The 17,100-nt window shown below is 46.6% G+C and overlaps 1 protein-coding gene across 1 annotated transcript in view; it reads left to right on the top strand.

Moving 5' to 3' along the window:
• Positions 1 to 17,100, top strand: part of pdia5 (protein disulfide isomerase family A, member 5) — a 182,063-nt gene that overhangs the window by 104,143 nt on the left and 60,820 nt on the right. Inside the window, exons 6-8 of the mRNA XM_084309735.1 lie at positions 9,451 to 9,543; positions 13,677 to 13,737; positions 16,916 to 16,983. Of these exons, the coding sequence (XP_084165861.1) occupies positions 9,451 to 9,543; positions 13,677 to 13,737; positions 16,916 to 16,983 (222 nt within the window). The remainder of the gene's footprint in view (positions 1 to 9,450; positions 9,544 to 13,676; positions 13,738 to 16,915; positions 16,984 to 17,100) is intronic.

Genomic DNA, 17,100 nt, shown 5'->3' with positions numbered 1-17,100 from the left:
TATTGGAGGGTAAGAAACTGGACTAAAAAGGAAGTCCTACTTTAGTAGCGCAGTATATATACGCACTATGAACAAATAGTACCGTTAGTGGTGCGGTAGCCAGATTCCTACGCGGAACTAGGACTTGGTCGTACATGTTGAGCGGTACGTTTGAACTGGGTCTGGGGGGTATGGCAGCCTGGCACCAAGGTCTCGACCAATAGTAGAATGGAGACTATTATGGGATGTTCAGTAGGCTAGAATGGATATTCAATGCATATTGTACAAGGAATATACAAGGGATATCAAGGAATATTAGAGAATATACAAATACAATTAAATATATATATACAATAAATATATATATTCGGTTTAATCTGGTCCTTCACAACAGCCACCCCCTGATTGGTCCCAGACCTAATCAGTTAAGCAGAGACAGATTAATCGCGTTGTCTATTTACACATAAGGGTTTGCTGTAGGGGTCAGTCAACTTCACAAAGTCATAGGGTTATAGGGTCATGGTCATCATCGATTGTGTCTGGGAGTCGGGGCAGTTTTATGAGCCTCGCCACGGGACGGGTGTAAGTGCGACCCTGGACAAGCACTTCAGCTGCTCGGACCTTGCCGTCGGCACCGGTGATCACTTTGCTTACGCGGCCGGCCGGCCACATAGCTCTGGGCAGTGATTGATCAATAATCATGACGACTGTTCCTTCTGTCAAATTGTCTCTCTCCTTTACCCACTTCTGGCGGGTCTGTAGAGACGGTAGGTAGTGCAGTAGGAATGTCCTTTGTTGTGCACTCTCTATGGTAGTGCAATCATCTATGTTGGGGTCTGCAGAGATAACAGTGCTCAATCCACAGAACACAGGCTTCTTATTCTCAGCCTCCTCCTGACTGGCTTCCCTCGGGATAGGCGTGGGCCACTCTCCTTCCGGGAGCTTTAGGAATGCTGGGCCGTCACTGTAGACATTGCGACGGGTGAGGTCATCTAGGGGCATTCCCCGGGTGATGACGTCAGCTGGGTTCTGTTTTGTATCAACGTAGCGCCACTCTGTTTCTCCGGTTAACTCTTCGGTTAAGTCTTGAATCTCGGTGACTCTGACTCCCACGAAGACTTTGTACTTGCATGAGTCCGATTTGATCCAGGCGAGTACTGTCGTGGAATCTGACCACAGGATTGTTCTAGACACCGGTATGGTGAGCTCACGTTGGATGAGCGTGGCTAGGTGCGCTCCGGCTAGGGCTGCGCAGAGCTCTAGGCGTGGGATAGATTGTTGCTTGCGTGGGGCTATTCTCGAGCGGGCGAGGACAAATGCTGTGTAGATCTCTCCCCCCTCTTCTTGGGCCCGCAAGTAGGCTACTGATCCATATGCGACCTCTGAGGCGTCACTGAAGACGTGTAAGTCCATTTTACATGTCTCTGGCCTCACCGTGGGTGGGAAGTAGCTTCGGCACATATTAACGCCTGGGAGTGAGTGGAGCTCCATCTCCCACTCTCTCCAGGTGGATGCAAGGTGTGCGGGAATGGGGTCGTCCCAGCCCTGGTCCTTGTCCCACAATGCTCGTACAATCATTTTTGCCCTGGTGGTGTACGGTAGAATACATCCTAGCGGGTCATATTGTCGGGCGAGTGTTGTGTACACACTCCGTCTGGTGGTCGGCGCCGCCGCCGGCCTTCCCTGCTCCGTAGTCAGGGGCTTGTGTCTGTAGTGAAGCGAATCTGTTTTGAATCGCCACACCAATCCCAGGGTCATCTCCTGGGCTTCTCCCGGGATTGTAGCCATCCAGGTCTCGCTGCTGGCTGCCTTGTCCTCGGAGGAGAGGCTGCGCAGTACTTGCGGATCGCTGCTGGCCCACTGCCTGAGATCAAAGCCGCCTTTGATCAATGAGGCGCGGAGTTTAATCAGGAGAGCCTCGGCTTCTTCCTGGGTTGAAAGGCTTTGTAGACAGTTGTCTACGTAGAAGCTGTTCTTTACGCTGTGTCGGACCTCTTCGTCCGCTGCTGGGTCCTCTGCTACATGTTTCTGTAGTGCAAATGTAGCACAGCAGGGGCTGCACGTCGTTCCGAAGGGGAGGACTTCCCATTGGTAGATGGCTGGGTGCTCATCTCCTGGCTTCTCTCTCCATAGGAACCGTAACAGGGGCTTGTCCTCCTCTACTAATCTCACCTGCAGGAACATTCCTTTAATGTCCCCGCTGATGGCCACCTTTTCCTGGCGGAAGCGGAGTAGAACGCCGAGTAGGGAGGGGCCGAGTGTGGGACCGGGCAGTAACTCTTTATTCAGATTTTGGGATCCGATCTGGTAGCTGCAGTTAAATACTATGCGGTCTTTACCGTTGTGATGGACCTTGTGGTGAGGCACGTACCACGATTCAGTGGTCTGGTCAGCCTCTTTAATGTCCATCTTTGTGACGTGTCCCGCTGTGATGAGCTTCTCAATCTCAGCGCGGTATACACTCTCTTGGGCGGGGTTCTTGGCTAAGCGCCGCTCCGTGTTCAGCAGGTACCGTTCTGTGGCGTCTGTCTTGGCGTGGAAAGTAGGCATTCCTTCTCGCCGCAGGAGTGGCGTGGCGTATCTCAACACGCCGTTGACCGGGACTCTCTTGGTCCCTGTCTCGAGGAGGTGAATGGCGTAAATGTCATCTTTAGAGCGAATGTCTTTCTTTCCGTTCTTAAAGGGCATTTGTTCCAAGGTCCATAGCCGCTCTACGTGTTGCAGGAGTGCGGTTTCTCCCTCTGTGACTCGGGAGTGGAGACATCTAGTGGCTGTACTTCGGTTGAGATATTTGGCGAGCGGGCCTTGGAGAGTCCATCCCAAACGGGTCTCGACTGCTGCAGGACAGCCTCGTGGTCCGGTATGAACCCGGTCTATCGGGACAATGAGGTCTGCATGGTCGGAGCCTATCAACAGGGTCGGCATAGCATTGTCTATGAGCAGGATCGGTAACTTGCGCAGATGTGCATATTTCTCCATCAGCTTGGCGACGGGGTATGTGTACCGCGACAGTCCTATTTCTTGGCTGGTGAAAGCGTCTGTAATCTGGTACCGTCGCTCAGGCTGGCCGCTTGCTGCGATAGAGAATGAGACATTCTCGCCCTTTATCGTCTTCAAATCTCGTCTTATTGTCCGAATTGTCATTTGGGTTTCGCTTCCCCGCAGCCCTAGCTGGGCCGCAGCGGAGGCGAGCAGAAGGGTCTTCTCTGACCCGTCATCGAGGACGGCGTAAGTGTCCAGGACTTTATTCTGGTAGCTTAGTGTCACACGCACTACTTTTAGGAGTACTCGCGGCGGGATCGATGTACATGACGCTCGCTTTGCTGCTGGATGGTGCGGGTGAAGGGCGCCGTCTGTTACTGTCGTGAAGTATGTCCAGATGGGCTCCATTGCACTTGGTGCACCTTTTCTTTAAGCGGCATTCGGCTGCCATGTGTGAGCGCGCACAGCGAAAACAGCGCTTGTTGGACTTTATCCATTGACTTGCTTCCTCCGCGTTCAGCTTGGGGAAGGAGTCACATTGCGCTAGCCAGTGTTCTTTCTCACAGTAGGGGCACACTATCTTCCACTTCTCCGTTCTGGAGGGGGTACTGTGGCTCCTGCTGCTCGGTACTGACTCCGATTGGTGCATCACAGTCACCGATCTTCTTCCATCATTTAGTCGTCTGGTTCCTTCTCTGGAGCCAGGGGTGCTCCGTCCGAATGTATCTAGCCGTAGGCTGCTGACTTCTCTCGCCAGGAAGTCGGCTAGATCGAGGAGGTTCGGTTCGGGGCCATTCGGGTCTCGGTGGTCTCTCTGCCGCCTAAAACGCTCCTGTCGAGCGGGCGGCAGCTTCTCCAAGATCCTTTCCACATTTGAGTTGGCGTAAAGTTCATGCCTCCCCTTTTCTCTCTGCGCTCCCAACATCCCTACCAGGGACTGCACTCTGATGGACAGGTCGTCCAGTGCTCGATTGTCTATTGCTGGGGGTAAGCGGTCGATGTGTCGGATCTCCTGGATCACGTAATCCCATATGCGCCCATACCTCTGGTCCAATGCTACCAGCGCTGCTGTGTATGGGGTGGTGGAAGTCGCGTAGGCGAGCGCTATATTATGTGCGCGGGGTACCTTTAAGTGCTTCAGTAGGATGGCGTATTTATGGCGTTCATCCAATACATCCACCAACATGGTCTCCAGACACATGCGGAGTTCTGTATACTGGGCCCGGTTCTCTTGGGTGAAGTCGGGTACCATAGGCGTGCCAATGTATGACGCTGACTGTGGATACATCGGCGAGCGTTGGGGGAGAGGCCTCCTAGGCGAGTCTCCTCCCGCTCCTTGGTATGGGCTGGTACCGGCAGTGTACCATGGCCCGCTTGTCCAGGTGCTGTTCCTCGGTGCGGGTCGTGCGTCGTGCTCACCCGTGTATAGAGTCGGGGGTCTGTAGCGCAGCTCCGCGGGAGTATAGCCTGGGCTGTACCGGACCTCCTGGTCCGGTAGAGTACTGTGCTGTCGTCGGGCGTGGTTCTCCTCCTCTTCCTCTTCGTCTTCAGTTAGGTCATCCAGTGCTTGTAGTCTCTGGTTTAGCCTCTCCACAGGATATGCTGCTCCTTCCCGGTTGCTAGGTCTCGCTTGGACCGGTGGGGGGAGGTGGTCTGTGGGGGGTATAGACCTCGTCTGTTGGTCAAGTTCAGGGTTGTTTACTCGGCTAGGGGATGCCGCCCTGGAGGTGTGTCTAGACGAGTTCCTGGAGCCTCTGGCGGAGGGAGAGGGTGTTGTCCGTCTGATCAGCTGTTCTATTAGTTGCGCTTGCTGTCTGTCGCGCTCTGCGTCCCGTAGAGCACCAGCAGCTGCTCGCTGGCTGTCTGCTCGGTCTCGGGCCACATTCTCTTCCCTCTGAATGCGTCTTATTTCTAGACGTATATGCTCTTGTTCGCTCCGCTGCTGGATCTGCAGTCGGTCGCGTTCAGCAGCGGCGTTCAGGCTGATGAGGAAGGCCTGCTGTAGGGTCCTCTCTGCCTCGCTGGGAGAAGGCGGTTGTATAGGGGAGCCTTCCCTCGGGGTACTCCTTGCGGAGCCTTGGAGCTCTATCTCCACGGTGCTCTCCCCGTCTTCTTCTGTGCCGAGTTCTCTCTCGGTAGCGTTGTATTCCTCCCGGGACTCATCGGGGACTACTTCTTCAGTACTGGCGGGGTGTGAAGTCATGTCTGGTTCCCACTGGTCCCCACCGTGAACTTGGTCAGTTACATTAGAACCCGTAGGGGCCTCTATGGTCGGGGTAGTCTGGGCGTTGGGGTTAGACATACTTTTACTTTCTAGTTTTACCGCGTTTACTGTTAGTAGAAGACTAGGTTGTTGACTGACAGCGTAAGCCTCTAAGTACTGAGGGAGCCGTCGTTCGCGCTGCGGGCGTTGGTTAGGAGGATCGTTTCGTGGAGTGTTCATCATAGGCCATTTCAATATTAATAACACTATATTAATATTACACTAATTACCCTCCGGCTCGAAGGACCAATTGGGGGAGAGGCCTCCTAGTACTCGGCATAAATATATTATGATGAACACTGTCACGTAGATGAAACGGATCCAACACAAATGTACGAATTAGAAATAGGTCTTTATTTCTACACAGCGATGGTGTGTAGAGCAAGCACTTAATCAAATCAATCACATTTATGAATGGGAATTAGTATGCACTTTTATGGCAAGAGTATTCGTCGGTATATCAATAGAGAATGTCCAATCTCTGAAGGCGCAGGTGGTACATATACGACCTGGAATAGTTAAGGAATAACAGCAATGATACTTTAATGATTATAGAACTGGATACACTAGGGGGGAATTCCGGTCGCTTGTAAGACAACTGGAGAAGGGGGGGGGGGTAGAGTCTGGCTGTATCCGTCTGGCCGAGGGTATCCTGGGAGAACCCACGGTTGTGCGGCTCGGTGCCTCAGCGATCCTCGATCCACAGATGAAAGCAGTTGGACTCTCTGTGGGCCGGCTTCCTTCGGTCCACGATGGAGAGACGTGAAGCGACCTCGTCGTGTAGAGCGTCTCCTCACCTGTCGTCCTCTCCGGGGGGGGGTTTCCAACACACGGCAGTGTTGGTCTTTATCCATAGAATAATCACTGTATACAAAGCATAATCCGTGCCTGGGAAGGCGGGCTGTCGTCGGTAGAATAATCCGGTATGCAGGTCCACTCGCTCGTCGGCTCTGGGGCTCCTCGGGTGCAGCCTCACATGGGGTCGGCCACCCTGGATAAGCAGCCAGTTCTCTGCCCGAAACGATGGGGTACTGACTACGATAGTATTCTCACCGCACGAAGCACTACATATGAATAGACTATTATTAGCTTAATAGACTACGTCCAACTCGACGATATAGTGCCAAATATGACTATTCAAATATTAATATACACGATGTCTCAATACCGATGGTAGGCCGAACTTGGCCTTACTCCCACACGTGGCGTCGCGGGGAGGCTTTACGTCTGTCACTCTATTGGAGGGTAAGAAACTGGACTAAAAAGGAAGTCCTACTTTAGTAGCGCAGTATATATACGCACTATGAACAAATAGTACCGTTAGTGGTGCGGTAGCCAGATTCCTACGCGGAACTAGGACTTGTTCGTACATGTTGAGCGGTACGTTTGAACTGGGTCTGGGGGGTATGGCAGCCTGGCACCAAGGTCTCGACCAATAGTAGAATGGAGACTATTATGGGATGTTCAGTAGGCTAGAATGGATATTCAATGCATATTGTACAAGGAATATACAAGGGATATCAAGGAATATTAGAGAATATACAAATACAATTAAATATATATATACAATAAATATATATATTCGGTTTAATCTGGCCCTTCACAACAATAATAATACATCCACAGAGATGTTAGAAAGGTGCAGAATAAAAGTATTGCTTTCCCCCCCACCAACAAATTATTGATTCATGAATTTATAATTGAAAAAATTTTGGCAGTTCCAAAATGAATGTTTTTGTTTACATGTTGTTGCATGCATGTATCCCCTCCCTACTTCCCTCCCATTTCCCCACATGGAATGCTCCTGATTTGATAAATGCTGGTACTCTAGTACGACATCTAGTGGCTGAATGTTATCTATTGCACCTTTAACTATTTTTCAAGTGGGCCCTGATCAAGAAGGCAGCATATAGAACATTTTCACATATAGAACAACATTACAACAAGCACAAATAAAAACAAGATGGTAAGAGCACACAAATACTAAAGAATAGAGAAAATGTCTTCCCATTTAAATGAAAAAGAGAAATGTTTTCTTTAAAATAAGGATATCTAACTTCAAATCCTTTTGTAAAAGGTTCCAGGAGAAGGGAGCAGCATAGCTGAACGCATGTGTCCCAAATTCAGTTCCGACAGTGGGAACATGATATGTCATTTTATGGTCTCAGATTGTAATATCCACCTCCTTGGAGTAAAGTGCTCATGTAAGTTGGTAGCTACCCCAAGATGGCTTTGTATACAAACGAATACCAATGTATGTTTTCTTATGGCCAGTGATGACTGACCTGACACAATACACAGTGATGTGTGAAGGATGAGTTATTTGTTACAAATCGTAAGGCAGCATGGCATATTTGCGTCTAAAGGATTTCACCATTGAAATCAGCGACTCGGTTACGTTTTGAGAAATCTAAATGATTTGCAGACTTCTGGTTGGGCAGTCAGAGTTTTGGTTTAGAATTGAACTTAATGTAAATACTAGAAAAGTTGAGATCCAAGGCAGCTCTACAAATTTTAAAAAGCCTTTATTAGTTGGCTTACATTATTTAGATTTTTTTTTTAAACCGACATGTTTCAGCCTACACATGGCCTTCTTCAACACCCTGAAGAAGGCCATGTGTAGGCCGAAACATTTTTTATTTTTTATTTTTTTCTAAATAATGTAAGCCAACTAATAAAGGCTTTTAAAAATGTGTAGAGCTGCCTTGGATCTCAACTTTTCTTCTATAAACGAATCCTACCCCGGATTTAATCCAAAGAGCACCTACCGAAACAAAACAAGAACGCTGAAGCCCTCTCCATATCCTCTTTTTTGATCTAATGTAAATACTATTGCATTTTCTATTGCACTTGTACACATCCTGAAAAGGCCACAACAGATTACATAAAACATACAGTTTGTGTACCTGACATACGTCCCTCATTCATTGGGGGGAAATATGTATTACCAACTATAGCATGGCGCGGACATTATGTGCTCCATTGAGCACCGATTCTAGTAATTAATTATATATTATTTTTATATAATTTTTTACAACATTCAATCTAATTTGCCTGGCGAGCTAACCCATTATATATTCCATATGTGTTTGTACAGGCATTGTAATGATGCACCTGAATGCCATCTCCTCTGCTGTAGTCTCCACAGGCATATGTTTCATTCATATGTCTGTAAGCTTTAATAAGCTCATTATGAACACTCAAGGTAGGAAAATATCTTTGGCGCTTCCAGGACGGACAAACACTTTAGTCTATATGAGCTGCCATCTGTCAGCCATGAGCAGCGTCTGTTCTAAATTCATAAGGGACCTCAGCATAACTAGTGCAAATTACCAACAGGCATTCTGCTGTTTTACAAGATGAATGTCTGTTTGTTTTTCTGTTCCCACAACAATATGTGAGATCTCACTGTTGTTTTTGTGTCCCCCCCCCCTTTCTCCTCTCAATCTCTCCGTCTCTCTCTCCCCTGCCTGCCTGTCTTCTCTTTCTCCTCTCTGTCTCTCTCTTACCTGCCTGCCTGTCTTCTATTTCTCCTCTCTGTCTCTCTCTCCCCTGCCTGTCTGTCTTCTCTTTCTCCTCTCTGTCTCTCTCTCCCCTGCCTTTGTTTTCTCTTTCTCCTCTCAATCTCTCTCTCCCCTGCCTTTCTGTTTTCTCTTTCTCCTCTCTGTCTTTCTCTCCCATGCCTGTCTGTCTTCTGTTTCTCCTCTCAATCTCTCTGTCTCTCTACCATGCCTTTGTTTTCTCTTTCTCCTCTCAATCTCTCTCTCCCCTGCCTTTCTGTTTTCTCTTTCTCCTTCTCCTATCTGTCTCTCTCTCCCTTGCCTGTCTGTCTTCTCTTTCTCCTCTCAATCTCTCTGTCTCTCTCTCCCCTGCCTGTCTGTCTTCTCTTTCTCCTCTCCATCTCTCTCTCCCCTGCCTGTCTGTCTTTTCTTTCTCCTCTCAATCTCTGTCTCTCTCTCCCCTGCCTGTCTTGTGTCATCTTTCTCCTCTCAATCTCTCTCTCCCCTGCCTGTCTTTTGTCTCTTTCTCCTCTCAATCTCTCTCTCTATATCCCCTGCCTTTCTGTCATCTTTCTCCTCTCAATCTCTCTCTCCCCTGCCTGTCTGTCGTCTCTTTCTCCTCCCAATCTCTCTCTCTATCCCCTGCCTTTCTGTCGTCTTTCTCCTCTCAAACTCTCCGTCTCTCTCTCCCCTGCCTTTCTGTTGTCTCTTCCTCCCTCCTCCCAGTCCATGGTGGCATTCCTCAAAGACCCCTCGGGACCCCCCCTGTGGGAGGAGAACACAGAGGCTAAAGATGTCGTCCATGTAGAGACCGAGAAAGTAAGTAGTTATTCACAAAGTTATTCTTTTTTACTTTGACTGAATCAATGCGCAGAGTGCTCCGTTCAAGGACCTTCCCCGGTTAGATTTGATGCGGTTGTGTAACTCCAGCAGCAAGGCGAGGATGACGTCTAACCTATAACCAAGTGTCCTCTCGTCCGCCGTCGTACCGAGTGGTTTGATCAGCTTGACTGACGGCTGGCGTCCAAAGTCCTCAACTCAAAAGCCCCGGACACAGCTCTATCATGAGAGCTCAATCAAAAGGGAACCGTTAGTCACAGTGTGTGTGCGTGGTACTGTTGATGTTAACCAGACATTTCCAACGGAACACTTTCGCCACTCAGACACCACTCCACCGCTCAGGTCCGGTGGGCACTCAAACACCACACAAACATAAGACACACATACGCGCAACCTCTCGACCTCGACATAAGCTTCTGCTTATTGTTTATTGTTATTTGCACTTACAAACATACATTCTGGAATAAAATAAGTAAAAGAAGAATAGTTCAAATGTGCAGGAAAGGTCAGAAAACCCAAGGGCTTATAAGCGACCTCCCCTCTTAAACCTAGACAGGATAACTACACCCCCCCCACACACACACATTATGCACAAACACACATGCGCATATCCCTCTCTCATACACACAGATACATACAATACAGCATTATACAACAATTATAATGGTGGGGGAAAAAAAGACTTCACACAAATACACATGGATACTACAGACTACAGGATCTGTAGTTCTTTTTTAAGCTTACTTTTAAATATATTTAAAGTGGAACATGTTTCTGTTAGATTTTGTATCTCATTCCACATCACTGCACCTTGATAAACAAATGAGAATTTGGCAACAGAGGTCCTACAGAAAGGAACGCGTAAGTCTTTATTTCTTCTTGTGAGATGTGCATGATAATGAAAATTAAACTCAAAATAACTTCTGCTGATCTTGAGTTTTTAAGATAGTAGTTGAGTCAGGAAGGTGAGGAGAAGAAATGAAGGACAGAGCGGGGAGAAGAGGCTGCTGTGGGAACAGGATAGATCCGTCTTACCTGCTGTCGAGCCACAGGCCACGGCAGATGTCGGTGTTCTTGTTTTTAAGCACTGCCAAATACAGAGATACATAGAAGAAGAACAAGACCAATAGTCTAGCAATGGTGTAGGTGGCAGGTGATCAATGTAATGAGGCAGCTAGCTAGCATAACGTAACAATTTTTGCTAGCTGCCATATCCCTTTTGACATCCAAAACAGAAATAGAAGAATGTTAGCGGAGCACTAATCGCGATTTAGCATAGCTAACATCAGTTAATGTTTGCTACTGAATATTTCTGTTGGCTGTCGTGATTTTTCATGCGTAACCTAAATATTAAGAAACATTCACTGACATTAGTCAGTGCTACAATGCTAATTACGATTTAGCGCAAGGCTAACATTTATCTACAGTACTTCTATTCTCAAAGAGGATATGGCAAAGCACCTGTGTGTTGCTGGTCAATGTACTGTAGCTAAAGGTGCTCCCATAGTCGAGTGGATCGTACACGGAGCGGACTCGCGCGGACCCAAAGCGGACCCAAAGCCGACTCCAAGTGCGAAGGTCTAATTTTCTAATGCGCGGACATCTGGTGTCACACAAAACGCTGATCGGCGTTGACATCGACCTGCATTTAATGTGACGCCGATATGCATTTTACTCTGACCACTCGCTTTTTCACTCGCAAAGGAGAATGGCTTTTCTAAATGAAGTGTGTAAAACTGCCAGTTTTGTTATCGAAATATTGGAAACGGAGATAAGTCTGTTATCTCCGTTTCCAATATTTCTAAATAAAACGGGTGTTTTTATTTCATGCAATGCATGTTTTCCATTTCAGCACCATGCGCTGTCCACCTCATTGAGCAAGCCTATACGGTACATTGCACCTCGCTGCCTATATACCTGTTATTCAACTGTGTAAAACTGCCCGTTTTATTATCGAAATATTGGAAACGGAGATAAGATACTCTTTATTGACATCGGATGACGACGACATGACAGAAGTTGAACAGCGTGGGAAAATGTTCGTAAACTGGCGCGAGACATGTAGGAAATTGGTCCGCTGAGGTACGCTCGACTATGAAAGCGCAAAGAGTCCAGCGGACCTCCGCAGAGTCCAGTCCGCGTACAGTCCGCTCGACCATGGGAGCACCTTTAGTTTCTGGCATAAAAAAACGATTGTCAAGACGCATATCTATCGCCTTTATTTCCATGAATGGAATTCATTCTTGTCATGGCTTGACAGGCTGCTCGGTGGCTCGCTGGGCTAGCTGTTTCATCATGTGACGTCAGTGAAAACATTTGCTCTAATTGGTCCACTTATTAGCATGTGACGTCAGTGAAAACATAAGCTCTAATTGGTCCACTTTTTAGCAGGTGACGTCAGTGAAAACATTAGCTCTAATTGGTCAAATGTTTTGCATGTGACGTCAGTGAAATCATTAGCTCTAATTGGTCCACTTTTTAGCATGTGACGTCAGTGAAAACATTAGCTCTAATTGGTCCACTTTTTAGCATGTGACGTCAGTGAAAACATTAGCTCTAATTGGTCCACTTTTTAGCATGTGAAGTCAGTGAAATCATTAGCTCTAATTGGTCCACTTTTCAGCATGTGACGAGCATACATTCAGTGTGCTGTAGGTACATGTTGTTCATGAACTTGGTCCCCTACTGTTTATCCTCTAGTCTACATTCTACCACTTGGACAGATCCTCCGCAAACATGGCCTCCGATTCCACTGCTACGCTGATGACACACAGCTCTACCTTTCCACCAAAACCATCACTGCTGCCACCCATTCCACCCACATCATCTGCCTTTCTGACATAGAAATCTGGATGCAAAAAAACTTTGTGAAACTCAACTGTGACAAATCTGAACTAATCATCATTGGCCCAAATTCCCTGACCCGCCCCACCCAGGATTTTTCAGTCAACATCGACGGCTCCATTGTCACACGTCTGCAACCTAGGTATCGTTCTCGACCCCACCCTTTCCTTCCTCCTGTCAACCAGATCACTAAAACCGCCTTCTTCCACCTCAGGAACATTGCCCATTTACGCCCCTCACTATCCTTCTCTGCTGCCGAAACACTGACACCAAACACCAAAATCCTCAATAAACTACAATACGTCCAAAACTCTGCTGCTCGAATGCTCACCTCCACCCGCCGCTCCGACCACATCACCCCCATCCTCCACGATCTCCACTGGCTCCCCATCATATACAGGATTCAGTTAAAAATTCTACTCATCACCTACAAAGCCCTCAACAACCTGGCCCCTTCCTACCTCTCTGACCTCCTTCTCCACCACACGCCTACCCGCTGCCTCAGGTCCGCAGATGCTAACCTCCTCCAACCCATCAGGACTAAGCTCCGGGCCTGGGGCGACAGGGCCTTCGCTGCAGCTGCCCCCACCCTCTGGAACGCCCTTCCCAACCATATCCGTCATGCAGACACCCTCATCATTTAAAAAAAAGCCCTCAAAACCCACCTTTTTACCCTTGCTTTCAACCCTTGAACTCCTTCCTCTCTCACCTTTTTACTGTAATTTTCTGACTATAAGGCGCACCTGAATATAAGCCGCAGCAGCTAAATTGAATGATGTGTACATATATAAGCCTCACTGGACTGTAAGCCGCAGGTGTTTTAATGTTTAATTACCATATGTAAGGGTTCGTGCACAGAGGGGATTGTCGGGAAAGAGATGGCTGTTTGAGGAAGCTCCCATTTATTAACATTTCAACAAACAAGTTGCATATTTGCATAACGTATTCAAGTGTTACCATTTAGTGCAATAGCAGCTACAGAACATGTACTGTGCTGTGTAGCTGTAAAAATCCATAGATTAGCCGCACCGTTATATAAGCCGCAGGGTCGAAAAAATGGGGGAAAAGGCGCGGCTTATAGTGCGAAAATTACGGATATACATTTTATTTTTATTTTCTCTACTAAAACTGTATTGTTTGTTTTGTAAAGTGTCTGAGCATTAGGAAAAGTGCTATATAAATCTGATGTATTATTATTATGAACAGTGCATCTTGTTATTATTTTCTCTCTCTCTCTCTCTCTCTCTCTCTCTCTCTCTCTCTCTCAGGACTTCAGGAAGCTACTGAAGAGAGAGGAGAGGCCGGTGTTGATGATGTTCTACGCTCCCTGTGAGTCTTTCATTACCACTGTTAGGGGCCGTGTCCACAGATAGTGTTTTTTTCAAGGTGGACCGCTTTGAAAATCTAAAATATGCATGCCCAGAGCGTTTCCATAGCGTTTTTCAATCTGTCTCGCGGCTCCGCCACTTGCTCGATTTTGATTGGTCGGTCGAAAAAAGTGACCTTGATGAGCGGCGCTCCTCTCCAAAAGTTGAACTATTTTCAACTTTATGTGCTGGGAGCACTCCGCCCAAAAACGCTAGTCTCAGAGAGTGCTAAAACGCGAGGCGCGGCGCTGGGAAAAGGAGGGCGCCTGTCGCATCTTTAGCATAAAATTAATGACAGAAAGGAGCTGGCAACTCATAAAAAGCTGGCTGTGGACACGGCCCCCTAGGGTAGCAGCTCAAAACAAAGAGGCTGTTAGTACAGCAAATACCAGCTAAGCGAGTCATAGGAATATGGGTCATGTTTTCTATTTTATTTACTTATTTATTCATGTGTTATTATCAAAGTCTCTCTCTAGAAGTCTGCTCAATCCGCCACCATCTGGATAACGGCAACCAACTAATCAAGTCTGCTAACTTTTAACATTAAATCATTTAAAATGTTTATTTGCTGGTTTAATGGGTGAAGGCCAAAAATAGCCTACATGGTTTTGTGAAAGTCTGCTCCAAGATAAATGGAGTCCAGCAAAGAGACTCTAACTCCTGTTTATCAGAAAGAGAGAGGAATTATCAGCCAATCTGACCACGTTCTGTCCTGTGAACTCACTGTAGGGAATTATCAGCCAATCTGACCACGTTCTCTCCTGTGAACTCACCGTAATGCCCTCAGGCCAGTGCTATAATGTGTCCACTAGGAAAATCATTCCTTCTGCTATCAGGCTACTAAACATTTACAGTTAGTCATTTAGCTGACGCTTTTATCCAAAGCGACTTACAATTTCTGTACAACAAGTCGGCAACTCTGGCAGCTAAGGGTAAGTAACATTGTTTGTGAAACAGTGTCGAACTTGAATGCATATTTGCCTAGTAGGTAGTAATATAGGCAAGGTTAGTCGTTTTTCATTTCAGATATTGATTGAACGCTGATTAAACAATGACAGTAGTCATTTTAATTGACTGGAGTGTGGAGTGAGTTTTTAAGTGGTGTGTATAGACTGGGTACGCTGCAAATGAATTGCCTTCTTGAAATCAATAAAGTTGTCTCAATCTGAATCTAATAAGACAAACAAAACCTGACCCTTTCTACACATGCCTTGGAGTCCTTAGTTACCATGGCAACCACTCACTGCAGAGATAGTTATTAATCTTAAAACTCACATTTCACCTCAATAGATTATAAATAGATTATAATTTTAATCAACATAAACTAACATCACACTTAATTACTTTCTCTGAATGTGTTTGTTTTGTAGCAAGTAAAAAGAAATGCATGAAATGCACTGTTTGTTGAACATTGTTACTCAGCTGCCAGAGTTGTACTTGTACCCTTCCTGCTGACTTGTCGTTATTGTTGTTGTTATTATACATTTGTCTGATGATAATTGTGTGTATTTATAATAAAATACAAAAACATAAGGGCAAAAGTATTGTGTTTATTATTAATACACACAATTATCCTCAGAAAAAGACCGTTGTTTTGTTAAAGTCATCACAAAGACACACATTTTGGTAACAGCAGTAGTGTTTTGTTTACAGACAAACCATAGGAGATGCACCAGGGTAGGGTGTCTTGTTATTGCATGGTCAGTCAAAATCAGGACCACTTGCTAATGTATTCTGCCCACTTCAATCATGAGTGTTTAATTTCCTTGCATATAAGATAAGATAAGATATTCCTTTATTTATCCCCTTGGGAAAATGTGGACGTCATAGCAGCGTGGGGAAGGGGGTAGGGGGAGGGGAGGTACAGGTATGAGCAGGGTAATGGTAGAAAGACATAAATATAGGCAATACAATAGGGCGGCTACGTGGCGTAGTGGGCAAGGCGCTCGCCACGAATGCAGAGACGCTGGGATCGCCTGTTCGATCCCAGCGCTCCACATTGCTTTCAGTTTAGCTGGTCGTCCGTACTAATACACATTGGCCGTATTAGGGGGTGGGAAACTGATGGGTGGGGATCGGGCGTTGTGGACAGCGACTCCTACAGGTCGGTTGGTGCGCCTGCGCAGTAGAATCAGGAAGTGTCGGGGGCAGCGTGAGCCTCCCACGCGTTACTCCTCGCCACTGAGAGATCGAGCTGCGCAGGTGAAAAGATGCGACTGCTGTTACCTCAAGTACCGGAGGGGACTTGTGGGAGGCAAGAAACAGCGTTCGTGACAGGGGAGGGTTGAATTGGATGATACGAAATTGGGATGGGAGAAAATATAGAAAATGGGAGAAAAAGTGGATAAAAAAAATATATAGGCAATACAATTTGATCTGAAATATAAAAATTTGGAATAAATCTAATATGAGAAAAATAAGCAGTGTAAAAGGTGCAGATGAGGGTCCGTATGCCCTATGGGTTATATTATACGTTCCAATAAATATAGGCAATAATGAATTTGAATCTGAATATATATATACTATGAATAAACCGTACACAGTATATCTGGTTAGACTAACGTTATTACACTCTATTCAAATCACCATTGTTTACAAACTGTAAAAGGCTCTATAAGGCTCCTGATCTTAAGAGTTTGTGTGGAAGGGAAGTGTTAAGTGGTGGTATTCCTGCCCAAGCAGCCCCTCCCAATGGTAGACTCAGAAAGCTGGGATCGGTTATACAGTATAAGCTATTTGAACAACAAGCCATATCCTGACAATGATTATGTCTGGCAATCATCATAGGACATGCTCACTCACATTTGGGAATATTCGACGAAGGATGAATGCATTTTACGATGATGGGGCGCTAAGTCAATGTGGATTTAATTGTATTGGTCGGTGGTTGGTCAATATAGTAAAGGAGGTGGGAGTTCTTTTATTAGAGATTGCTCAGTTAATGGTCATTGGTTTTCAATGCATCATCTCTTGCAACGGATTGCACATAATGACCCTCTATTCATTCATAGGAAACGGCTCTCCTGAACCACGGGGGGAGAAAATGTGTGTTTTTTTTCATCTATGTGGCCTGAATTACGGGGCCCATTGAGTGACTGTGGAATAACCTGCGTTGTTCACCTTTTGTGTTTTGGGGACAGGGTGCGGCGTGTGTAAGAGAATGCAGCCCGTCTATCAGCAGGCAGCCACAGACACCAAGGGGAAATACGTAAGTGTTGTTCTCTCCCGTACACACTCTGTTTGCACGTTTGGCTGACCGGAGACCAGGCTGACCTGAGACCAGGCTGACCTGAGACCAGGCTGACCGACGTCACGCTACAACTTG

This window comes from Notolepis coatsorum (genome assembly GCF_963971535.1).
Source record: "Notolepis coatsorum genome assembly, chromosome: 3".
Lineage (NCBI taxonomy): Eukaryota > Metazoa > Chordata > Actinopteri > Aulopiformes > Paralepididae > Notolepis > Notolepis coatsorum.
Note: the sequence above shows the minus strand (reverse complement) of the source record. Positions and strands in the feature narration are given on the sequence as shown.